The sequence below is a fragment of the Brachyistius frenatus genome, unplaced genomic scaffold (genome assembly GCF_029030835.1).
Source record: "Brachyistius frenatus isolate BFR_SWC_R1_liver_20210118 unplaced genomic scaffold, ASM2903083v1 Contig_2, whole genome shotgun sequence".
Classification (NCBI taxonomy): domain Eukaryota; kingdom Metazoa; phylum Chordata; class Actinopteri; family Embiotocidae; genus Brachyistius; species Brachyistius frenatus.
The window spans coordinates 6,985,914-7,011,942 of record NW_027210601.1 but is presented as its reverse complement, the minus strand read 5'-3'; the positions used below and the strand labels follow the sequence as shown (position 1 = coordinate 7,011,942).

Below are 26,029 nucleotides of genomic sequence, written 5' to 3'. Positions count from 1 at the left end.
ACTCTTGTAGCTACTCCCTTTGTTCACATCAGCGGACTCTCTCTCAGACACATTCATATACATTCACTCTGCCGGCACGCCAAGCACGCGTGTAATTCTGAGCAGAAACATAAACAACATCTTACTGAAAGTGACACATTTACTCATATACACACACTCTCTCTCTCTCTCTCTCTCTCTCTCTCTCTCTCTCTCTCTCTCTCTCTCTCTCTCACACACACACACACACACACACACACACACACACACGCAGTCACATGCACACGAGGCCAAATGAGTAGCTTGGAGCATTGAGATCCTGTGTATTCCCTCTGCTCATTAGGGCATACAGCAATATCAATTCAGGAAAAGCCCATCACTCTGTGTGTGTGTGTGTGTGTGTGTGTGTGTGTGTGTGCGTGCGTGCGTGCGTGCGTGTGTGTGTGTGTGTCAAGATGTGTTATCCCTGCTGCCACAACCTACCCGTCTTCTTCCATCGCCCTCATCATCACCCTTTGCATTTTAAACGTGTTCCCATTATCCTACCTATTCTTATCTTTGTACCATTAGAAATATGAGAATATATTTTTGGAATAGTATTTCCAACGGTTTTCTGTATAATTTTTTATTTTTGTGACATTGTTGACTCAAAGTTCATGCTGTATTTTTCACATTTGTTGTTTTTTGTTTTGTACGGTGTGTTGTTGTTTTTTCGATATACTTTAGGTAAAAGTAGAGATGGATAGAAGATTGGAGGGAGAAAGAAGGAAAATGATAACAGGGGATGTTGTGATTATCGGATCAGCATCTTCAAGCCCTTCATATCAGGACTCCCCATGTGGTTGGTTTTGAGTGTTTATTTTTTTTTTTTATCTTGTGCTTAAAGCTGCCAGAACCAACAGATAGGAACTGACATGGCATAGTATGCATTTTTAATCCAGACATCCAGATGTTTGTGTGCAGTTTGCTGACAGTAGATTGTCAATATTTATAGGTTCACAAGTTCACGCATCAAACGGATCCAAATCACAGCTTCTTTTTAAAGTTGCTGATGTATATTTGTGTGGTGCAGAGACGACGCTGCATTTTTTTGTTCATGTTTCACAGCAACTTGGTTGTCATGGTGCTTATTTGCTTCCAGTGCAGATTCAGTTCTGAGGAGAGTACGCTGAGATGCAATGATTGCACTGTCACCGGGGATTAGCTCAGTACATAATAACACCAAAGGTAAATACAAAACAAACTACATTTAAAACAAAATCAACTGGGCCTGTATCTTAACTGAAAACAGAAATCATAACATATATAAGCCATAATCATGCATATAAATCAGTATTGTAGGCACAGCTTTGAGTAGACTGACTGTAGTAATGGGAGCTGAGGAGAAATACACCAAGAATGACTTCTGACAGTTTAAGATTGGTGAGTGAGTGAATATGTAATTTCATTAGGTAAAACTAAACGTAATGGACATGCTGCAGGGAGGAGTACATCTCTTGTTTACCATCCTCCAAGTGTGTGTTCACTGTCTTTTCTCTGCACCTGCTAGTACAATAGTGGAAAGGTTAGACACTTGTTAGTGGTGTGTGCGCGTGTGCTGTATGTGTGTGCTGTGTGTGTGTGTGTGTGTGTGTGTGTGTGTGTGTGTGTGTGTGTGTGTGTGTGTGTGTGTGTGTGTGTGTGTGTGTGTGTGTGTGTTTACCCACCGTCCCAAAGGCCAGGACGTATCCAGCCAATAATGCAAATCTAGGACACACTTCTAAAGCGGGCATGTGTGTCAATCAACTGCAAGTTAAAAGGTAAAGTGCAGCCATGAAGAGAGAGCGAATGATCAAATCCCCTCATCTCTGTCGCTCAAGGGGTTAATCTCTCTTTATAGATGTAAAATGAGAAGAAATCAGGACTTATATATATCAACCTGATGCGCACACACTCACTCACTGAAGTCCTATGATGACCCTGCAGCCCTTTCCCTCCATAACACATGCACACACTTCCTGAAAACCATAGTCACTGAACCATCCTTGCATCTGAGCCATTAATGTGTCGCTATGTACATTCAGGCTCACCTTTGTGGTGACATGTTTACATTTGAGTTCAAAGGTAATCCTCTCGTACCACATAGTTTGACAAGGGTACATAAACAGAACAGTCCTGCAAAGGTGAAAGGAGGGCCAGACTCCAACAAGGAATATTGACACATTTTATGGACCTTAGTTAATTTTTCCACGCATGGCGGCAAAATATTCAACAGATGCTGCTGCTGCTTATCCAAAAGTTGTTACTGAGAAGTAATAGCAACACTTTACAGTCTCAGAGGTAACCATCCATTTTTCTGATTACAAATCCAGCAATGCTTGAAAAAAACCCAGAACGCCATTTAACATTTCCCACGCAGATCTCAAAGATCGGTATCGAGGCCAATCAAGGCATTTTTTTAAATTGATCGGTATCGGTTATTGTGAGCTATATGTAGCCCCCCCATCTTTTGTTTTACGTCAACGGTACTGACACAGTTCCTAAAAAAACAAAAAAAAACATTCAACAACATACAGTGACTCAAGTCACTGTGATAAAGTAGAATTGTGATTTAAAGTTATTACATCAAGTCAAAGTGGAATTGTGGTAATATTAGTCCTTTTTTAGTATGTTCTGATTACAAACTGCACTAAATTAAGTTGATAAGCACTATTTATAAAAAAAAAACTTTTAACATGTAGTATTTTGTGTACTCGGTTATTTTGTTTAAAAAAAACAACTAAATAAATATACTTAAAACATCAAAAGACAGCTTAGATGCAGGCGCGTTTTTCTCAATGAATTACAGACCTATTCAATTATCATGCAAATGAAAATCCATGGTATTTTTGTATTGGCAGATACTCAATATTAAATAAATCCCCCAAATCCCCTGCTTTAACACTTGATGCTGTTCTGAAGGCACTCCCAGAATCTGCAGTGACTCTTCTAACCATCTGAGTAAGTTGCAACAGTTTCCAACCCGATAAAAGATGGTGTCTTTGCTTAATTAATTATTCAGCATCGACCAAAATGTAAACATTTTATCATTTAATTTGGTCTATATTGCCGTTATTTTCTTCTTTGTACCGAAAAGGCAAGTTTGTACCATTTCCATCATTGGGTTAAAAGTGTCACAACTTGAGAAATGGTATGAAAACCTTATGGCTTTGTTAATGGTGACACGTGCTAAAAATGTAAATGACACAGAGGTTTCATGTGTAGATTATAAATCCAAAATGAATGTCTCTGCAACACATGTATTTTGATAAGTCGTTTTTAAGTCCTGCTGATTTAAGTGCAGCTCAAAGACTGTTTTGCACAGATGATGTTCTAATCATTTTTGTTTTAAACTGTCAAAATGAAAAAAAAAAACAGGAAAAAAAAAAGAAGCCTAAGGGCTTTTTAAACCACATTTATACGCGCATATGTCGAGCTAACTGTTATATGAACAGTGGAAATAATTGTTTCTCCCCGGTGAATGCGTCGGTGTTCACATGCGTGATCTAATTTCCAATTTTGCGTGTGCAAGAGTCACGTCTTTGCGCGTGCGTGCGTGTGTGCGTGTGCTCTGTCTCCCAAATGCTTATTTGATTCAGGTAAACTGGGGGGGGGGGAAGAGCAACACTAAGGAGGGAGGATTTATTTTTTTGCGATACTGAAGATCTGCTGCGCGTCAAGACAGACAGAGAAACACACATCTTACACCCGCAATGAATTGTGCGCCGTTTACCGCAAGGAACACACCTCATCTGCTCTCAGTGCATTAGAGGCAGAACAGGACAAAACCAAAAGCCCTACACGTCCAATACCCGTTCTCTGAAGCGATCTGTAGATTGTGTGCAGGATTTCCACGGCTGATGACGATTGTGGTTGGAGCAGCTGCGCGTTCTCGGGTGGGTTGTTCAGGAACACAATGAGAAACGACTCTTAAGGTATTACATGTTTCACATTTCCCCTTAAGAAGAAGAAGAAGAAGAAGAAAATGGCCCTGCTTCTTGAGAGTTTATTGAGGAAACTCAAACAATGGCTTGTATTTCGTAATGCCTGCAGAATAGTCTGCGATTGGTGTCAATCGTACAAAGCAATTGCTTGAACATGGCGCTGTTTTCGTCTTTGATCTAGAAAGCTTTGAAATTCAGCAGTCAGTCATTATGAAGTCTTCATTGCCTTCACTTCGCCAGTGAAAGGGAATTCTAGCAACTTCACAGCACAAGGATTTTGCCCAGGGTTTTTTATTTATTTAATTCTAAAACAGTGAAGAAGTTGCCTCAATCCATCTTTGGGCTTTCAGAATTTTAAACACGTTAACCCCTTAAAGGTCCCATTTGTATGATTTTGGGGATCTATTGGCAGAAATGAAATATAATATTCACAATTGTGTTTTCATTTGTGTGAGCTGAAACTGAATCCAACTGCATTTAGCAGTCAATCATTTTTTATATTCAAGACATAAATAAAAATAACGCAAACCATGACAGTCTCTATAAATCTGTCAATTAACGCAGCATGTTCATGCAAGATTACAATGGGATGATACCAGATATATAGAATAATGACTAACTTTAGTTTGAGTTTAATGAAGCTGTCACAAGTTAAAATCCCAATAGTTAGTCTTCATTACAAAGTTAAAGGGTCATTTTACCCTGAAAGTGAAGGTTTTTTTTTCCTTCTTCAGTTCTGTCTGACAGTTCAGTCAGGGCTTTTCATTACAATCATGTCTCTCCAAATCTAGAAACAAGACAGTTATTGAATTATTGTAAAAATCAATTGTCCATGCAGGAGATATGTTGATTTTCTGGTTAGCAAGTCCCTTTAATTCTAGAGCCGCGTCATGTGTAATTTTATCACTATCTTTTTTTCAAATGTTCCCAATGTGATGCATCAACTCTGAATGAGGGTATCTTGACATTTCCAAGAACTAGGCCCATTTTTTTGTTTTTTTTGTTTTTTTAGTGTTGGAGGAACACCGATCTGGACTACAGTTCACTGTGAAGCTCCAGTTGCAGTGAATCAGATGGAGGTTTGGCACTGCAGCTCTAATAGCTGAAGCAGAGTCTGTGTGAAGGGAAAGATGCCGGCTCCTATTTCAAGACGCTGGTGGCCTGGCCAGTGCATATGTTGTTGTGGCTAAGAAGATTACTTTCTTTTCTCATGATAGTGTGTGTGTGTGTGTGTGTGTGCGTGCACGTGCGTGTGTTCCAGAACAGATGTGCAGTTCAGAAACACTGAATAAGCAACTTCTGCTAATGATTGACATCATTTGTCCTGGACATCCCCTCCAGACTTCACACATACACACCTCATGCAAAGCAACGACCACAGTGTGCTTTGGGAAACTGAATAGGCGACACACTGCTCTAATTATGCCCCTTTGTATGTTTCAGTTTTGGATGCGTGTCTTCCAACAGAGCCCTTATCTCTGAAAGATGCACATGAGCATGTCAAAGGAAAATCCTGAGTGGGCCCCCTTCATACACATCTGCCAATCAAAAGCGGAGCCCTTCATGCATGTTGGCCCTGTGTCATATGCAGATTCCTTTTCTGGTTTTCAAATCATGTGTGTGTGTGTGTGGGGGGGGGGTGAAATCAGATAAGCACATAGTAGAAGAGGACCTCTCTGATTTATAGGAGCTTATTATTGAGGAGGAAATAGGCTTCATAGTCCAGTGGCCGTTGTAAACGAGCGGACCTCCCTGCACCGCATCGCATCGAAGAGCCAAGCCAGCCTAAACACATATTGACACACACAGCTGCTCACCCACACACTTTCCTTGCTGTCTTTCTTGCACACTTACTTTGCAGACACTATGATACGCCACGGATCACAGTGTCTTCTTTGGCCGCCACAAGTCAAGGAAGCTCAAAGTGTGGGAGGCAAAGGGAGCGAGGCTGAGAGAGAGAGAGGCTCACAGAGTTGAAAGTCAGTCCAGCAGGGGTGAAGGGAGGCAGCGGAGAGAGAGGACGGAGCGCAGACAGAGGAGCGAGAAGTGCGCTTGGCAGCGCCGGCCTCTCTTTCAGGGGAGTTGCTGTTACCCGCCACACCTTTCAGCCGCCTTCATTAGAAGTGACTGATAGTTTTTGGGTGACATAGAAACTTAACGCTTCCAGGGCTTTGTGCATGTTTGTGTGTGTAGAGAGAGACTGACCTCGGCCCATTTAGTTTGAAGGAGTTTGGAAAGAGAGTTTAAAAAAAACAACAACACAAACAATTTGAAATGCAGCGTGGCACCGTTGCTTCATGTGAAACGTGTTGTATCGGAACACGTCAAGGAGATAATTTTTTATTAACTCTGACCAGACAACTTGTTGATGCAGGACAATGTGTTGTTTCACAAGCAACATTTGCTCAACAGTCTCCCTTTTTAAGCTTTATCTATAATATTTTTTTAACACAATTTTTTTTATAAATTAAGAGCCCGATCGATTTATCTGCTGGACAATTTTATCAGCAGATATTCCCTTATCCAAGATACGGTATATTTGTGTCAGCGTATATGTTGGCCAGTAAGCGCTGATATGAAAACATGTTTAACAGAATGAAATGCAGAAAAAGATGCTCGAAGTAAATGAGAAATTGTTCTAGTTGTGTGTGTGTTTTTATGGTTATGTATAGTTATTAAAGTGTCAAGTGTGGACAAACAACTATAAAATATCGTGTCTTCATATCTTTTTCACAAGTGTCAAAGGTGTTTGAGAGCCACATTCAAGGGATCATTGCAAAAAAAAATATGTATTTACAGAATATATAGAACATATATATAAAGAATATTGGCCAATATATTAATATAAATTTATATTTTTTTATGCTTAAAATACCCTATCAGTCAGCCTATATGAGTGTTGGAGGGCGTGGGATCAAATGAGTGATTGAACTTCCCATTTTTTAAATAAAAGAGTAGCTATTTATTTATTTTAATTGGAGATCAAGTTTTAGCTGAATTTCAGGAGCAGGACCACGCCTCAACCACTCCCCCACTTCCGGCCACACTCCTATAAATATCCACCCACTCTAAACCTCGGCCTGTTCACGTTTTCTGCATCCCACCCTCCCTCCCTCTTGTTAAACCGTTTCACTTATGGTTGTCATGTTTCATAGCCTTTATCCTTCTGTCCCACATGGAGATCTCGGGGATCTGCAAGGCCCGGGAGCTGCAGTGGATCCTCGACTAAGCCTTCCCCCAAACCGCAAAACTCTCACCCTGGCTTAATCTCCCCCAATCAATGAAGGTTTGTCCCCAGCCAGTGAAAGACAATGGTTCACTATTGATTTGCAAACTCGCATGGTTACATTTACATTCAGACAAAACAGCAATACTTAATTTAATATCCGTGTTTTCCTGAAAAAGATTAGATTTGTCCTACTTGGAGAAATATGCCACCCTTTTCCTCTGTCCTCAAACTTTAAAGTAAACTTAGAAATGTATCATGAAAAACAAAAACCCGGCCCACATTTCATTGACTCCCATCTACCTGTCAAACCAAGTGGGCCACAGTAACATGAACCCTTGTTATTCTCTCGCTCTCTCGCTCTACCTGGTCTTTTGCTCGAAACTGGACACTGCTTGTCCCCCACAATGGTGGCGACTTGACTTCAGACAGACACACACCGTGACCATGCCTCCCGTCTCACTCCTTCTCATGCAGATCCTTTGTTTTCTTCAGTTCACTTGTGCCATTTAAAAGAGTGGAGACCTCTGGCTTGGGAAGCGCAACAAGTTTCATCACCTGATAGGTCGACAGGCGCGCGCGCACACACACACACACACACACACACACACACACACACACACACACACACACACACACACACACACACACACACACACACACAAGCCCCTCCAAACTCATCGCAGCCCCTGAAGAGGGAGCTGTTGTTTTATTTGTGTCTCCCAGGGACCCACAGAGGGTTAAAACCATCCAACCCAGCTTCTGATTACAAATGACTTCATTTTCAACATGTGTTCATGATTTTCTCAAGCTGTCAGTCAGTGATCGACTCGTCTTTGTAGCTTTGAGGAAACCAGTAGCTCTTGAACATCTTGGGAACATAAATATTTGTCCTCCTCCTTGCTCAGAACCTGCTGTGTTTCTGGTTCTCTCATGGCCCTGTGAACCAGCCTTAGCCTGCACAGTGCAAATGTGTCTATTAATACAAGACTCAAATTTGAAAAGTGACGCACACGCGCACACACGCATGCACACACACATGCACACAGCCACATTACCGCCATAATGTAAATGCAGTATAAAGCTTCTAATCACCCTCAGTTTGCTCACACGGGTGTTCCCCATCATGTTGCCTGACCTAACGACTGCGTGGGGCTGTGGTTGATTGACACCCGTCTCACCCTCCTGTTGGATTTGTTGTATCTGTCAGGATGGGAGAGTTTGCACCTTCTTAGTTCATGAAGTTTGGTGACCTCGCTTGTTCCTAAGCTCCGCCCATCTTCAACCTGAGCAGAGGTTTAATCAGCCAGAATAGGTGAAAACACGCGTGCAGGTGTGCGGGACGTTGTGTATATCAATGTAGAGCTGAAACTGCCATTTGAGTTATTGATTGGAGAACTGACCGGAGATTAATCTACAGCAATTTGCTGATTCATTGATGCATTATTTTCTGTAATTTTCAAAGCCTAACTGCCAAATATTTTGTGGTTTCAGACGCTCAAATGCGCTTTTCTGAGTCTTATGTGATAATAAACAGAATCTTTTTGAGTTTTTGATTGTTGATGGTACAAAACAACTAATCTGATGACATCACTGTTTTCTGACATTCTACAGACCAAAATAATTATATTTATTGATCAAGAAGATTATAAGAAAATGATTCAATAATGAGAAAAATTATTATGCAAGGCCCCAGTGGTCTTCTCTTTAAAGTTGTCTTTCCGTTTTTAATTAAAAAGCTATTTTCCTATGTGCTAATAAGAGCACTTAAATATAGAGCTGAGAGCAGGAAGGAGAAAAACAACATTAACACTACCCTGGAAAATAAAGTGTGGCACCGTCTGTACCTGTGAAATGATCTCATAATGAGGAAGTTGTCTCGGTGGTGCATATTGGATCTGTTAATCAGATGCAGATAGTTCATACCTGAACAGAATATGTATTAATTACAGAGTCTGTGGTGATTTTTAAGGTCGTTTAAAAAATCCTGGCAGTCGTTAACAACTTCAACAGCATCTACAGTGTAAACTCATTTTACATTTCTGAATAGCCGGCAGCAAGGTAAAATTACACTGATCTATTTCAGGTAATCTGCATTAATAAACAAGCTCATCACTCTCTCTCTAGTTTTCTGTTCATGAAGCCAAGATAATGTTCCTTTTTAGGAAGCCTCGGGGGGGTCACGTACGGGGTTTATTGCCAACTAGTGAAGTAACGATATGATAACACAGGCGCACATACAGCGACACACAAAGACGCCAACGAATGAAACTCATTTCTCAGAATTCACTTACCAATCCATTAACAGTCCCACCACGACTCCCGTGTCACATGTATCATGTGTTCTAACATGTCTCTCTCCAACACACACACACACACACACACACACACACACACACACACACACACACACGCTCCCAGCGTGTGTTAATTATAGCCATAATAAGCACTTGGACAGAAACTAAGTTTGATAATACCACTAATGACAAATGCGATTTGGGAAATTCTCTTTCCCGCCCTCTCTTTCCCACCCTCTCTTTCCCACCATGCCATCGATCACCTCTTAATTATTAGTCTTCCTAATGTGTTTTCCTGAGATTTACTCTTTCATATTTCAAGACAGAAAAAAAACTCCCAGCAATTATTGTCTGTCACTGTTGCCATGGAGATAATATCTATTGTCACATGATGGCCTCCCAAGGTGACCAGGAAGTGGTTTTATGGTGATGCAGGCTGGGGGGGGGGGGTTATGGGTAAAAGTGGCAGTTATGTGCGCAGCCTCTTTTCTTGATTTATGTGGAGGCTGTAATGACATCATATTCAACAGCAGAAAGGGTAATAAATTAGACATCAGCTAATGGAGGCGGAGGCTCTCTCTTTGTTAGAGTACGCACTCGTCTCCTTTCTCTTTTTGCCTGTAAAGTAAATACACTTTTAATCGTTTTCACATTAATTTTGAAGTTTAATTTATTCACAATGAAACCATTAGTGAGGAGACGCCAACTTTTACGAGTCTTGAACTACACTGCAAAGTACCAGCGCTCTAACTAAGCAAATTAGTCCATGATTCATGTTGTAGACCAAATATGACATGCAGCAGTGCCCAAACATTTAAAAGATTACAAATAAAAAGAACATAATGTTAAACATTATTGTTGTGGACATCAATCTGCTCAATCTGTGTACGAGCAGATCAGTTTCCTCTGCAAAGAAGCGATTATAGTAGCAATTCCCCGAGAAGTAAACCTTGCTCTTAAAATACAGAGTGGGACATATCACTCTGATTGGTTTATTTTATTTACACCTGAAACACACCTGGGATTTTTTTTTTTTTTTAAAGAGAACCACGTGCCTTACTTTGGGTTGAGATTATAAACCCAAATGGAGGTTTAAGATAGTGACATCGTTTAAGTAGAGCCACGCGTGTGTGTTGGGTTGGACTGCTCATTAACATTTAGTTGGTTGCTACACCTGAGACCACAGATGTAATGATTATTGTTTTGTAAGCAATCAACCAATCAGAACGTCCCCAGTAAAGATCATGTTGAATTTCTTTTTTTTTTGTGTTGTTGTCTTTTTGTGTAAGTACCAGGCACGCTGCTATAATTTGATTTGTTTCTCTTACAGCACAGATGCAGTGTTTTTAGTGGCTACTGCAAATATCCTTCACAGTTGCTCTCTTTCCTGTCCACTTTCCTGGTGTTTGGTTTATTTTACTTTAAGCTGACATTTATTGATGAACCAGAGAGGCACAGTTGGGGGAGATTCCAGATAAATTCAGCCCTGGTTCCTTAGTCTGTGTAGTTCATTTACATTGCATGCAAAGCAAAATTTGCTCTCGCTTTACTTTTACATTGTGCATTTGAGAGCAACAATCTGCCTTCGGACTGAAATTAAATCTAAAATCTCTTTGTTATTCCTTCTTTCCTCCCTTTTTTTACCTCCTGTTTACGAAGGGAAGTCGTCCAATTCAGGGCAAATGTGGAGTTTTCAACATTTTCAACTCAAACAACACAAGTCTTTCTCTCACTTTGAACCATGTATATTCTCATTGAGTTTAGATGCATTAACATTGTGTTTCAGATTAATCCTAATCGGCCTCTTAGCCACGATTAGGTAAAAATGATAACCACTGATATGATTAGTGCAGCCACAGTAGTTCATAGTTGAATACGGTCACAAGCGTTTATGAAGGAGAATAGGTGTTGCAGTCGTCTCACGGGTTTCGCATAACTTGTGCAATCCTCTCAGTACCACGTGGGCATTTGTTTTGTTTTTTGACAGTCATTGGGAAACTAAAAGATGAGTTGTTTATTTCAACAGTTTGTTGCCTCCGCTGTCTGTGTACCAATTAAGATGCAGTGCAACCTACTATTTGATTTCAGTCGCTGTGAAAACTCGGCGACGGCTCATCTCGTGTTCTTCCGATGCAGCAGGAGATTTCATCATTGCTATCGGATTGACTTTGATCATTTGGTGTCCACACACCATCACAGCCTTGCCTGCTCATGGACAAACAAACACACACACACACACACACACACACACACACACACACACACACACACACACACACACACACACACACACACACACACACACACACACACACACACACACACACACACACACACACACACACACACACAGCTCGTCATGTTAATAGTGAGCACATAGCACAGGTTTACTGTCAGTAATAAAACTATTGACATCTCTATGATCACAGGGATTGTCTCGCTCTTAGGAATACATGGCACAGGATTAAGACGCCCGTCTTCTAGTCCACCTTCTCTGCACGCCAATTAGATGAGACAAATATGTGTGTGGGGTGTGGTTACAGTCTATAATATGGATTAGTTAGTGTGTGTGTGTGTGTGTGTACTGGGCACCATGGATGTTTATCGTACAGGCTCTACAGCTGAAATACAACGCTCACATCAGTCTAGATTAGTTTTATATTTATTGTTTTATTTTTATTTTGTACTGAAGCATTTCAACTGTTGATTTTTTTTTTTTTTTTTTTTCCAATGGAGTCTGCGCGATTGCATCAATTATGACTTTTTGTCTGAAAACATCTGGCAGAAAAGCATGGAAAAGTCTCCTGTGTATAATGTGTTTACCGTGGCCTGTTAAAGAGGATTTCTCCTGGGTTTTCTGTCATAATGTTACAATGTCGCATGCTCAGGTTAAACGTGACCAAAGCTTTCAATACTGAAATAAACGCAGTATGAAAAAGTGATCAAAAAACTCAAGCTTCAGACTGCTGCTACGTGACCAGCTGTCGGCTCATCACATATTTCTTTGTATGGACGGTGCAGGGAGATACTCTCATTTGCAGCCGTTTGGTGAGAGCGGAATACAATTTTACGAGCTAAAAAAAATTGGATCTACAGCTTGTGATTGAAAGACCAAATCCACCGCCAGTTCACAGAAACGGAGACCCAGAATATGTCAAAGAAATCAGAAAATGATCCCCTTTAAAATCAGCATATGAAAAGCAGAATGTTGTTCAGTGAGTCTGTTGATTGAATGTTGCAATTGTCTTCTTTTCCTGTTGTGTTTTAACAGACGGTCAGAGGAGGAAGTGGACATGGACAAGGTGACGGCTGCCATGGTGCTCACGAGTCTCTCCACCAGTCCTCTGGTCAGGAGTCCACCTGTCAAAGTCAGCGGTGAGTATCGCAACTCCCAAATAATTGATGAATGTCCTCCTGACACAGTGACTTTTCAGAAAAATACAAAATGGTCGAAACTTAGCAACTTGTCTTTTCTATCATTAATAAAGCAGGAAAAACTATAAAAAGCGAACTCAGAAAAAAAAAAAAAAGGTGCTCGGCCTAAGCCAGGGATTTGCACGTTTTCCCGTACACTGACTTTTCCTTCCCTCACAGCTGTTATCTAGTGAATGCATGCGGAAGCTTAGGTTGATAAATTACCGCCACCTGCTGTGCCGTGGGATCGTCTCATCAATTAGTTCTGAAAACCCGCAGAAAAGCACAATGAGTCTGGATCTGTGCCTCCCGACACGGTGGCGGAAATCCAAAGTGCCCCATAACTGCAACCACGTGCAACCGTTTGGATGGACTGTGCAACCATTCCACTGAGCAGACGTGCAGCCATCCCTCCAACCGCCCCGCACTTGTACCACACTCGTCCAGTTATAATGTTAAATGTGCATCACGTACGTCATGCACAAACTGGATTTGGAATACTGACTGTGCGATTGTTGGTCTCAATGTACGCATACATATGTCAAACCCATCTACACACATATGAGATCATACAGTGTGCTTTTACATCAACGCGCACAGTAGCTTCTCATGCACACTTCATTTCCCTAATGTGTCGTTGTAATTATTCAAATGAACTGGTTGTCTAATGTTATTCAGCCATAATATTTGCTTTTCTACACGACAAAGCCAAACACAAAGAGCTCCTTTCTTCTTGTTGGTGAGCTACTTCCTCTTTTATGTAAAATACTGCTGGAGTGAAGATAGAAAGACTTCTGACAGGAGAAACATCCCACCAGGAAGCTGGATCTCTGTGACACACACTTACACACCCTTAGACTCTCCCCAAAGTTTCCCCCAGCCTGCATCTTCACAAAGTAAAGTGCCTTTTGTAGCTGATATTCAAAAGAAATGTTTCTTTGATTTATTAAAAAAAAACAAAGTGTCTCAGTGGAATCACAAAACAGGAAAGTAACCTTTATTTTCCTGTGTCACAGTCAAAAGTGCTGCCGGGAGGCTCTTTTATGTGAAGTGCAAATAAAACTCTCTTAACTTAATTGAATGTCTTGATATCATCCTTTTGTTGTGGTTGCAGCATCTACAAATATAACTAAAGGAGTAAGAGCTATTTGTTAGATTTACTCTCATGCTGTACCTCTCCTCCTCCTCCTCCTCCTCCTCACATCTCTGCCGTTTGTGTTCACCTCCATCTCTTCAGAGGGTCTGAGTGGTTCATGGAAGGACAACGGCTCAGCGGGACCTTTCACCCCGTCCAGCAACAACTCCTCGGGGGGCTACTGGAGCTGGTCTGCCCCCAGCGACCAGTCCAACCCCTCCACACCTTCCCCGCCACTCTCTGCCGACAGCTTCAAGCCGTTTCGTGTGCCCAGCCTGGGCGGCGTGGGGCCCGGCCCCGCGGGACCTGAAGACCCTAGTCTGGATGAGCAAGACGGCAGCAGCCTGCTCTTTGATGAGCCCATCCCTCGCAAGCGCAAGGTGAGCACTGTAAACCGGTTGAAAGGAGAGGATGCCGGTCCAAACTCTGAAAAAATAAACATGAAGTACACACAGACGAGTTGCAACTAGTTGTTCTGTGAGTGGTTATCGTGACGTGTAAAAGGAGCGATCGCTTCACTGTTAACGGTCCCACGCCATGTCTGAGGCGTACATCTTTGTTTTTCCAAGAGCTCTGTTCATGCTTAAAATAATTATTTTCAGATTAAGACGTGAGCTATTTTTAAAAGCTATTTTCTCTCAGGTTTCAAGTTCAAATGAATTTTACCAGGTACCACTTCATCCTCACGGGTTTTAGGGGAAAAGATTTCGGTTTGTTGACGTGACCTTATGATACCTAGAGGGTTTAGAAATAACGTGGCAGTACTGTCAGAACTTCTTTGATCACAGCGTGGAGCCGTCCTCAACTGCAGTTACACTTTTTATGACGAATGAAATTATTCAGATCGAAGGTTCGGGTCCGGTATTTACATGGACCGACATTTAATGGGGAACAGCTGTAAAATAGTAAATACATGACGTGTTTAATCGCCTAATGATCTTCCGTGTGCATTCTGTGAAGAACCCCACCCCCCCCTCCCCTCCCAATCATCCTCTGATTGGCTCTGATCCTAATATTCTTACCCTAACCAGCTCATCAACCTAACAACGAAGGTGATATGTACGAGTCATTCAGAGGCCGAGTAGGCCGGGACTTCGTGGAAATAATAGATAAGATGATATCTATTGTCTGTATTTTCCATTATTGTGTTGTTCCAGCAACACGTTGATAACCAATAACATTCTGTTCTTCTGGAGAAAACAAACTCCGCTGTGGTCCAGATGAGTTTGGATGTCGGCATTTTTTGGAAGTGGAGGGAGCTGCTGGATTCCCTTCTTTACTGCCCAGCTGTATTAACCAGGGAGTTTGTGGATGTAATTCAGACTCCGACTGACTGATAGGCACAGATGAAACTGGGACGGGGAAGGACGCGCAACCTTTTGCTCCGGTGGCAGTTTTGTCTTTGCTGCCCAGATGTATGAAACATCATCATTTCCCCCTCGTGTCATTTTTTTTTTCACACCACTTGACAGCTCATCACATCCACAGCTCACTCGCTCTCATTGTTTTTCAGATGTATATTGTGTTCCTCTCTATCGCTGCCTTCATCTTGGCCTTTCTCTCCTCATCAGTGCTCCTACTTGTTAGTTTGCTGACTGGATCATCCATCTATCCCTCCTTTTATTCTTCCTTCTCCTCCACCGCCTCCCCTGCTCGGGTCCGTGTCCCTCCCCCCTCTTCCCTCCTTCTTCTCTGCATCTGTGTGTGTGTGTGTGTGTGTGTGTCCTCCCCAGACATTTGCCCTTCATAATTACTTCTCAGCCTTCACATGCAGCTGCTGCACAACAGCATTAATGATTTAAATACGTGCTACAGCAAACATAAAGATCCTGCCGGCCTCCAAGTCGATAGACACTCTTGGGTGAGCTCCACATCGGCACGCCGTACTGTATTAATAGGGGACTTCTCACAAAGAAAGGCGGGGGGGGGGGATTTAGTAGTGGGGAAGAGGAAGGGAGATGAAGGTTATGGATGAAATATTAGAGGGTGACGAATAGGAATTAGAGGAAAAAGGACGAGAGAACGGAGCGTGGACGGAGAAAAATACCAGGATCCGCGCGTTGTAGGCCATACCAGGGTTTCACGTGGAATTATCTACATGCTCCTTCCTCTTGGCAACACAATACCGTTTGAAGCAACCCATTTAATTAACCGCGAAATGTTCCTTTAGAGGGAGTAACGCACGCACGCACGCACACGCACGCTAACACAAAATAGGCTTTTGTTACGCGCAGACAAAACAATGCACGGGGGACAGATGATTGTTGTGTGTGCATTCCTTTCCACTGAACGGAAGGAGAAAATTAAAGAAAGCATCTTGTCAAAATGAAATCAGCCCCCTTAACAATAGTTTGAAAGAAGGGCCTGTAAGAGCATTCATGGTGTGCTCGGAGTGGCGGAGCAGGAGGGCAGAGAGGAAGCTCACAGGGCTTTTGAGTCCATGAAAACAATATGCAGCCCCTCCAGGAAGCAGTGGTGTAATTACAGACGACGGATAAAAGATACAAGAGCTCTGCCAGCTTTGTGTTCAGTGCAGCTGCGTTGACAGACGCTACAGTAAAGCCGTGGGTCCGTTTTGTACATAGAGTAAGTAAAGATATAAAGTAGTGAAGATGAAGGTCCAGGCGGTGTGAAATTGTTTTAAACGTTTGTTCAGCGTATGTCAGGGAATGTTCCGGTTTTTGTTTTTTTTACTGAAGTGACTTATGACAGCCTTCATAATGTAATGATCCAGTTTTTTTTAATAGGAGCATCACCACTCCAAAAAAATGACCTTAATGTTTTAGCTCACTCGACCACAACGATAGAGATACTATGATAATATCATACTTAAAAATATTGACAATACAATACTTAGAAAATCTTAAAACGTTTTTAAAAGTAGAAACGCCGTGAATTTGTTAATATATACATGTGATTGTATTGCAAAGAACATTGATTAATTAAAACTGCAAGCAGTGATATGCGGACCCCGACGTGCAGCACGCGAGGGTCCGCATATTCCCTCTCACAGTTTAAATTTGTTTCTCGATCTCATTCCTTATTATTATTATTTTTTGGAGCATCGTTTGACCTTAAACATCAACTTCCTGTGTCACAGCGAAACATCAAACTTAGCCACATCGCCCTGGCTATACTATATACTGTATACAAAAATGAATTTTGGGTCACTTTTTGGACGAAATGCTATAGTGTGACTTTTTCTGGGGAATATTTTGGATGGCATACAGTGTACATTTTTTTTTTTTTTATCACTTTTTGGAGTATGAACTTTTTCTGAACTGACATGGATGCCTCAAGTGGGGATCGAACCCAGTTACATCTCACTGTGAGGCAACTGCTCTAACCACTGCACCACTGTCATACTATAGCATGTTGTCCAAATTATGAAAAAAAAAATTCATACTATAGGATGTTGTCCGAAATATGATAACACATTCATACTATAGCATTAAAATGTTAATGGAATTTTGGGGGATAAAGTTTGTGGTAGATCGGGCAGAAATCCAAGAACCCTTTATTTTTTGTTATTGACTTTTATTTTTGTTGGGAGTTTTTGTTTTGTATATTAGGATTTTGTTTTGTATTCTTGTCAACCTTTGGTTTGGTATTAGTATGACTGCATTTACAACACAAACCCGAAACCGGCAAACTCGCACCCGTGTGGCTTACCCTTAGAGGGACTCGCCCTCCGTGAACTGTGTGGATTACCTTGCGCGGTCCTCATGAGGTCGTTTCCAGCTCTGAAGCGGCGTCGTAGACCGCTGGACTATCTTCGGCGCCAGAGTAGCGGCAGGAGAAAGAGTTTCACGGAGTTCACTCAGAGCTTCCAGAGACTCAACCGACAGCCTGGTTAACTCAACAGGTAAAAGATTCTACTTCACCAAGGTTGATATTAATGGTTCAGATTCCACCTGTTGATGGTGATTCAACTTTTAGTGGAGTTGAAACGTTTGGAGGAATTGAAAAAGTTTAGCATACACTACACATTACAGGAATATATTTAATATCACTGCAGACCCCCTTGAAAACATGTATATCTACTATCCAAAGAATGTCTGCAGCAATTTTGGTCGCATTTGAATGAATATTTGTGGACGGTGGAGTTATAGGTTGCAGGGAGCCAAAGATTTGTCACAATGCTGTCTAGCTCCTAGGAAGATTGGTGGCGCAGTGGTTAGCACTGTTGCCACTCGGCAAGAAGATTAGGGGTTTGATCCCCCCATTTGCCATGACTTAAAAAAAAAAATCATACTATAACATGTCGTCCAAATTATGAAAAAAAAAAAAAAAAAGTCATACTATTGCAAAAAGTGACCCAAAACTAATTTTTGGGTCACTTTTTGGCCGCCACGCCACGGGCACACTGATCGACGAAAACAAATTCTTATGATAATTTTTTATTCCAAACATGTTAAGAGTGCACAGAATAAATTTCAAATCGATCCGACAAAATCTGTTGGAGTTCGTTAAAGTACAACGTGTGTGAATCACCAAAAATGGCAACTAAATTCAAAATGGCGGACTTCCTGTTGAGTTGACGTAATGCTGCAGTGTAACTTTTTTGTACACTCGGTGTGATACACGTCCACCGAATTTCATGCATGTAGGTAAATGGAGCCGCCGGGGCATCTGTTTTGGGGGGCGCTAGGGAGCCACTCGACTCGCGACTCCACCAAAATACAAAATCTTTCACCTGGAGAGACGCGTGTACCAACTTTCATGAGTTTTTGAGTATGATAAAGCCTCTAAAAATGCAGTTGTTTACGGAGAATAATAATAATCGCTCGAATAACAATGGGGCTTTCGGTGCTCGGGCCCTAATAAACCTAAATGAATAACTGGTAATGTACTTTTTTAACTGAGTACAGTGTGCACGATATCACGATGGCGTAGGGGCTGACATCCCATCATAATACTACAGCCATAAAAGTAAGCCAATACAATGGTGGCATCGTTGCTGACCAGTCATTAATGCTGCCACACCATAAAAACATCATTCAGTGTTCAGTTATTACACAGTTACATCCTGGAGAGAATTACCAGCCGTCTCCTGTTCCTATGTAATCATGAGATGAGTTGAATGAGCAGCTCAGCGGACATTTGTAATGTCAGCGATGATGGCAGCGGATAAGAAAAGGTCAAATCCTCAAAGGTGGGCGATTTCCTGCCATTTATTCCGTAGTTATGAAGGACGGCTGTCTTTGGAGTCGATATCTGAGCATCGGTCAAACACTCGTCCGTTGTGTGTTTCCTCCAGAACTCCATGAAGGTGATGTTCAAGTGCCTCTGGAAGAATTGTGGCAAAGTGCTGAGTACCGCTGCTGGCATTCAGAGACACATCCGCACCATTCACCTGGGGTAAGACACCAGCGCGCACACACACACACACACACACACACACACACACACACACACACACACACACCACAGTCGTTCTGCTCAGGGTGTGTGTGTGTGTGTGTGTGTGTGTGTGAGGGAGAGGAGGTGTGAAGGGAAAATGAGTGAGGCGGGGAACGATAATACTGGATGGATCGCACATTTATATTGACATTTAAGTGGAGACCGACATTAATGTTGGGGGGCGGTGGGGCCACGTGTGATCTGCAATTACAGGAAATCTTCTCTTCATTTTTTTTGTCCGCGTCTCCCCTCTGTCCGTCATCTCTCGCCGTCCGTGTCCTCTGCTCTGTGCTTCACCAGGCGCAACTGTGACTCGGACTGCAGCGACGGCGAGGAGGACTTCTACTACACGGAGATCAAGCTCAACACGGACTCGGTGGCCGACGGGCTGAGCAGCCTGTCCCCCGTCTCGCCCGCCGTCCACTCTCCCCCGCCTCCTCCGCCCCCCGCCCCGCTCCCGTGTCTCAACCAGCGGCCGGACTCCAGCAGACCCCCGCAGCCCTCCGACACCAAGGAGCCCCCCGCCGGCGGCATCACCCCGCTGAGCCGCTCCGCGCCCAGCGCTCTCTACCTCATCCACACGGACCACGCCTATCAGGTGAGTGTGCACCTGTGTGTACACACACACACACACACACACACACACACACACACACACACACACACACACGCGCGCTCACATTGTTTCTCACACACTACTATCAAGGTCCTCGTTGTGTTGATGATGCCTCGCTGTGTTTGTAAACAAATGAATGATGTCACAGCGACTTGTGGTCCCTCACTCCCGTTAGCAGCTGTGCTGACAGTTGTCTTTTATCAACACACACAGCTGCTTTGAATTATTAATTGTAGGTGAAGGAAAAATGACACAGTTCATCTACTTTCACAACATTTTTTAACAATATTTTATGAGAATTACTATTATTAATCATTACTTTACTATTAATATTAATGAGTGCATCTGACATTAATGTGGAGCCACATTTTATTAGCAACATACAGTATGTATTAATGTTGAATTGAAGAGACTGACTTGTTTCTTGTTTAGATAAAATGTGTTTGTAAAACACTATCCTGTTGCAAAGAGCAGTTTTTCTTTCTCGCTTCACCTGAAATAGATAACGAGGCAGTTTATTTGAAACAGAATTTACAATGAAAAAAATAGAGGAGTCAAAGAGAGCCCGACAGTGCAGCAGTTAAAAACACACAAAACGGCAAGGCTCGGGGAATTGAGAAAGATTCATAGAACTGCTAATATCAACTAACACCAGAACACAAAGTTGTTCCGCATACTTGGATAGAAGCAGGAAAAAAAAAAAAAAAAGATTGACCTTTGACCTCTGCCTTCAGGCCACGGCTCCGGTGTCCATCCCGTCCAGCAGCAGTAACTCGGCCAGCTCCGCCTCCACCAGCTTCACTCCCACCAACAGCTCCAGTTTCAGCATCTCCTGGCAGTCGCCGCCCGTCACCTTCACCGGGAGCACGGTGAGGCAACGCAGAGATCCCGGCATTTATTCACACACATCCCTCCTGGCTGGTTTCAATGACCAGACGCCTGTCCGTCTGTCCGTCTTCTCCAGGTGTCTCCCAGTAAAAGCCAGGGATTCGGTGAACAGCGTTCGCAGACCATCGCCGTGCTTTCGTCCCCCCCCAGGGCCACCACTGCCCTCAGGTACTGCACCTCACTGCTGCTGTCCGCGTCGCATCTCACATGTGCGTGTTGGCTTTCATGAAAGTCAGCGTCACCTCCTGTGGTGAAAGATGAAAAATGGAAAGCGTATTCTCACTAATGAGCTTAATGGTTGTTAATTAAGAGCAAGTCCTGATTAGTCGCCTCGGTTCAGCCTCTGATTTGCCTGATCCACTTCAATAAGGAGCCACGTGTGGTCTGTGCGTCGTCTCCCACATTAGGACACGAATGATCATTTTAGGAGCTGAAGTGATCTGTGAAGATGATGATCCATGAAGTGTTGTTGTTGTTGTTCTTGTCTGAAAATGATGCTTTAGCTTCAATCAGAAAAGGTTTTGTTCCTGTGGAGAAAAAAAAAAAACGAAGGCTGCGCTTGAGTGAATCGATTCAATATTTTGAGAAATATACTTGTTTACTTTTGTGAAGGAGTTCAGAATGATTTCTGTCGCTCTCATGTCTGTACAATACATAAACAACTACAGCCAGCGGCGAGTTCAGCATAATGACGGGGGATAAAGGGGGGGGAGGAAGCTTTGTTCAGAGGTATTGATCTGTTCATGTAGAAGAATTTCCCCAGATACGGAGCCGCTCCTCCAAACCAGGAATCTGCAGCGAGCAGCCTGCGGACCACATACGGACCTTTTCAAGTTTTCTATGGCCTACGAGAGGCTGCCTGCAAATCAGGCTGAACCCCAGACATATAAGGATGTAAGCAAGGAGGAGTTCTCGTCTTAAGTCGTAGATGATCTATGTCGGTAACCTGGCGGGTCACAGAGAAACTCACGTTAGCTAAGCTAACAACAAGCTTCAAAATGCCACTTGAAGCGGAAGACACATCGAGTTGATTGTCAAAAATTGTCAAATCCAGAACGAATGAAAAGGATTTTTTTTTTTTTTTTTTCATTTGCTCTACCGACAAGTTTCTTCAATGCCGGCGCTCTTCATATTGTTAATCGTCAAACTGGATCATAATTGCCATCTTAACCATCTGCCCCGTTGTTCTCCCGTCTCTCGTCTCCAGTCGGAAGGTGCGCGGCGAGGGGAAGAAGTGCCGCAAGGTGTACGGGATGGAGAACCGCGACATGTGGTGCACCGCCTGCCGCTGGAAAAAGGCCTGTCAGAGATTCACTGACTGATCGCACCCGCCGCTGCAACGACCCGCCACTCCCAACAGGCGCTGCAGCTTTTTCGCCAGAGGGAAAAGGGGAGGAGGGTTGAGGGGGAGGGGGACGTCATTTTGCATGCATTTGGTTTTCTTCAGCTCAAAATCGCAACTGTCCGTCAAGCTCTCTCTTCCCCCCCAACAACCCCTCTCCCCCACCACCACCACCACCACCACCACCACCCCTCCGTCCACCACTGAAGTTGCCGTCCAGGATTCCCAGTACTGCCTCGCCATTCCCTTCATTTCCCTGTTTTTGGGAAACCCTAGTGCAGCTAACCTGTGTAAGAAAAAAGAAAATTGATCTAAAGATTTCTGCAGTTTTTTTTTGTTTTTTTTTTTAAGTTGGGTTCAGTGTTGCATCTTTCTATGTTTTGTACAGTTCTGGTTTTTAAAAGGAAAGTCTAGTGAAAGAAAGGGTCCAGAAAAACAGGCCAAAAGCTTTTTTTTGTGTGTGGTTTCGTCAAAAGATTAAAAAGAAATCTTCACTTTTTTTTTTTTTTTTTTTTTTTTAATCCAAACGAAGAATTTGTTTCAGCCTCTTTGCTGAAGTGTTTGAAGAACGTTATGAAACAGCACGGAGGCAAAGCTCGCAGCTTTTCTTCTTCCTTCGACATTCATTTATTTTATTTCTGGACCTTTCGAGGAGATTTTCTTTTTAATCACCAGCATCAGAGCCTCTCCTGGTCCCTCACCGCACCTTGACAGCTCTGAGGGAATGTAGGGCCAAGCCAGGAAGGGCTGGAGGAAGTGAAACACCAAGGTGAATGATCGTTGCAAAAAAAAAAAAAAAAATGACAAAAACAAAAAAAGATAAAATGTATTGTCAGGGAAAGCAGATGGACCATAGCAGTGATTTAACACACAGAAACACAATCAAAGCAGATTATGTCACTTTTTTTTTTTTTTTTATCCGGCGGATTCATTTCCTTAGTTTTTATCAGGGATTTGTTTCTAAAGAAAGCAAAAACCAGCAGCTTCAACTTTTGGTTTTACTGTATGCAGCACTCTCTCAGCAGCTTCACTCTTTTATTACACCTGACAACTTTGCAACCAAAAACTCCTCCTATCTTCTCCATGTTTTTGGTTTTTGTTAAGGTGCCATGTTTAAGTGTTGTTAATGTAGGGTTGTTGTTTTTTTTTTCCTCTCTTTTTTTTGGAGGTTGGGGGGGTGAAACCAAGTGTGTTGAAAGACCTTCCTGACAGCACTGGAAGCGTGAAGTCAGCAGCATGCGACGCCATAAACAGATTACCATCACCGCATACAGAGAGACAAATGCCCTCCTCCTCCATCAACTTTTACACCTTCCCATTGGGAACAGAATAACTGTGTGTTTACGGACGCCACAAAGGCGCATCTTAATGATTTATTAACCAAAGGAGGAGGACTGAAAACTAAAAGTGAGGCACTTGCACTGTATGTGTGTAACGGAGCACTTGGTACATTTTTGCTTAGTTTTAGAAAGTTGAAAATGTTACTATCTTCCACAATTTCCTCTCCATTTTCAACTTAACTCGTTACTGTTGGAAGTAACTGAAATATATATATATAAATATATATAAATATTTGTCCACCCAGATGTAGCTTCTCCCTCTTTTTGAATCATTCTTTGCACCATATGTTTTGGGGAGAAGATTGTGAGCACTTAATTAGGTCATTCCTTTGTTGTTTAATGTGCACTGCACTATTCATTCACTCAGCAACATGCAAGCGAAGCTTTTGTAAGAGTCCTTTTGATCTGCATGCAACCTTGTTACTGATGAGCTGAGGAGAGGTTAAAGGTCCCATATTTGACACTTTTCCGCTGTTCAATTTTCAGTCCTGATATCTATGAGAAGATATTTCGGTGGTTTTCAAAACCAAAAACCACCTCGATGCAATTTTATATCTGCTTTGTAAAGCTGTTCTCTGGAGCTCTACAAAGAACAGGCTGTTTTGTGTCTCTTTAAGACACGTTGATATTAGTGGCCCTCTTTGATCAGAGTGACTTACACCCAAACCAAACCGCAGGTTCTTCAGTCTGGTAGCTTGCTGTCTCCAGAACTGAATGACTGCTCAGTGTTTTCCTCCAGATTAAAGGTTGGACTAGTGGGTTGGGCTAAGGGGCGGACATGAGTGTGAGTTTGTGACATCACAAACTCATGGAAGTCCAAACAGCTCATTCCTGAATACGGGCTGTGTATTTCTCATGGCACTGAGCATTTTGACACTTTCACAGTATTTTTATATAACCTACACCTTCTTAGTGATCAAAAAAAGCAACGGAAATCTGAATTTCTACAATATGGGGTCTTTAAAGAGTGTCAATGATGAAAATTTTGCGGTTACCCGATTTTTTCATTTGACTATGTTCATTTGAATTTCAGCCAGCTTGTTGGCTTAAAGGTAGAAAACAAAATGACAAGTTCAAATAGTTTACAAATGTGGTCTTTCTTTTCACCCGGGGAGTCCTGATTACAAAGTTCTGAAACTGTTGTCTAAGTTCAGACAAACTTGTCATTTTGTTACTGCATTTACTTTGAATCATGTGAACTCTGTTTGAATAGAAACTGAAGTCTTTGTTGGAATTTTTGTCACACACACACACACACACACACACACACACACACACACACACACACACACACACACACACACAGAGTATCATTCTACACAAGAATTCTTTAAAACCAACACCAGCTGATAAACTCACAAACTCGCCCGTGTCAACATACCGTACTTCCGCACATGAAAAGCGTAGCTCTGTTCTGTTTCTTTTAACTGTTTCTTTTATTTTGAACATGGGGATAAGCCTTAAAGTCACTCTTTGAAAAAGATCTTTGTGCTTCTTCTGTCCTTACAGTGATGTTTGAGTAAGAAATATTTAGATGATCTCCAAACTGATTTGCCATTGTACTCTGAACATATTGTGTTCAAGAAAAGGCAAATCTATCTACGTAAAGTAAAGACATTTAAATTCAAAGCAAAAAAAGATGTTAATTTAGCTGTTTTATTCTTTCTTTCTTTCTTTCATATATATATCTATATATATATAGATATATATATACATGAATATATATACTGTTTATGAATTTTGTTTTCATGTTCTGCTGAAGGAGGAAAGCTTGTTATGCAGTGTTCAGTGGGTGTGACCCGCGTGCCTCCGCCCGGAGCTCCTTCACGTCACGCTGCCGGCGCTGCTGAGAGGGGAGGGAGGGGGGAAAGGAGGGAGGGGGGGGGAGGAGGAGACCACCACAGTTGATTAAAACCTTTATATTATTTCCAATTCTCCTCTCCCCGTGTCACTCGGGCTCGCTCGCAATTAGTTTGATTGACGTCTCATGTGCGCTCGGCGGCTCTCGAGTGTAAACGTGAAGGAGCCCCCAGGGCGAAGCGTGCGGGCTGCTGCTGAAGCGTGGTTCCCACCCCTACCTCCCTCTCCACCCCCCCACCCCCAAAGCAGCACTATCGTCTCCTCGTGGAGTTACGCACCTTTTTTTTTTTTTTTTATCAAAAATGGCCCATGGCGGGTTTTTTTTCAGGTTGTGTGCCGGTCGAGTCCCCTCCGAGGCAAACAAACGCTCTCTGGGCTTCAAGGTTGTTGTGGTCGCCGTGGGCCCCAGCGGCTCCATTTGGCTCACGTTTGTGTGTTCGCGTTGTTGTCGGCCCGTCCTCCATCACTGCGGTGCTTTCATGTTTTTGCGAGGACCGTTCTCCTCCACCGGTGTTCGGAAAAAAAATCTGGCAGCCAATCCAGGAACAAGTCCCTGCAGTAGTCCAG

At 42.6% G+C, this 26,029-nt stretch overlaps 1 protein-coding gene across 1 annotated transcript in view; it reads left to right on the top strand.

Moving 5' to 3' along the window:
- znf704 (zinc finger protein 704) overlaps nucleotides 1-25,040 on the top strand; it is a 49,288-nt gene extending 24,248 nt beyond the window's left edge. Inside the window, exons 3-9 of the mRNA XM_069697328.1 lie at nucleotides 12,736-12,839; nucleotides 14,116-14,393; nucleotides 19,274-19,374; nucleotides 19,717-20,014; nucleotides 20,767-20,901; nucleotides 20,997-21,088; nucleotides 22,128-25,040. Of these exons, the coding sequence (XP_069553429.1) occupies nucleotides 12,736-12,839; nucleotides 14,116-14,393; nucleotides 19,274-19,374; nucleotides 19,717-20,014; nucleotides 20,767-20,901; nucleotides 20,997-21,088; nucleotides 22,128-22,242 (1,123 nt within the window). The 3' untranslated portion in view covers nucleotides 22,243-25,040. The remainder of the gene's footprint in view (nucleotides 1-12,735; nucleotides 12,840-14,115; nucleotides 14,394-19,273; nucleotides 19,375-19,716; nucleotides 20,015-20,766; nucleotides 20,902-20,996; nucleotides 21,089-22,127) is intronic.
- The last annotated feature ends 989 nt before the right edge of the window (nucleotides 25,041-26,029 follow it).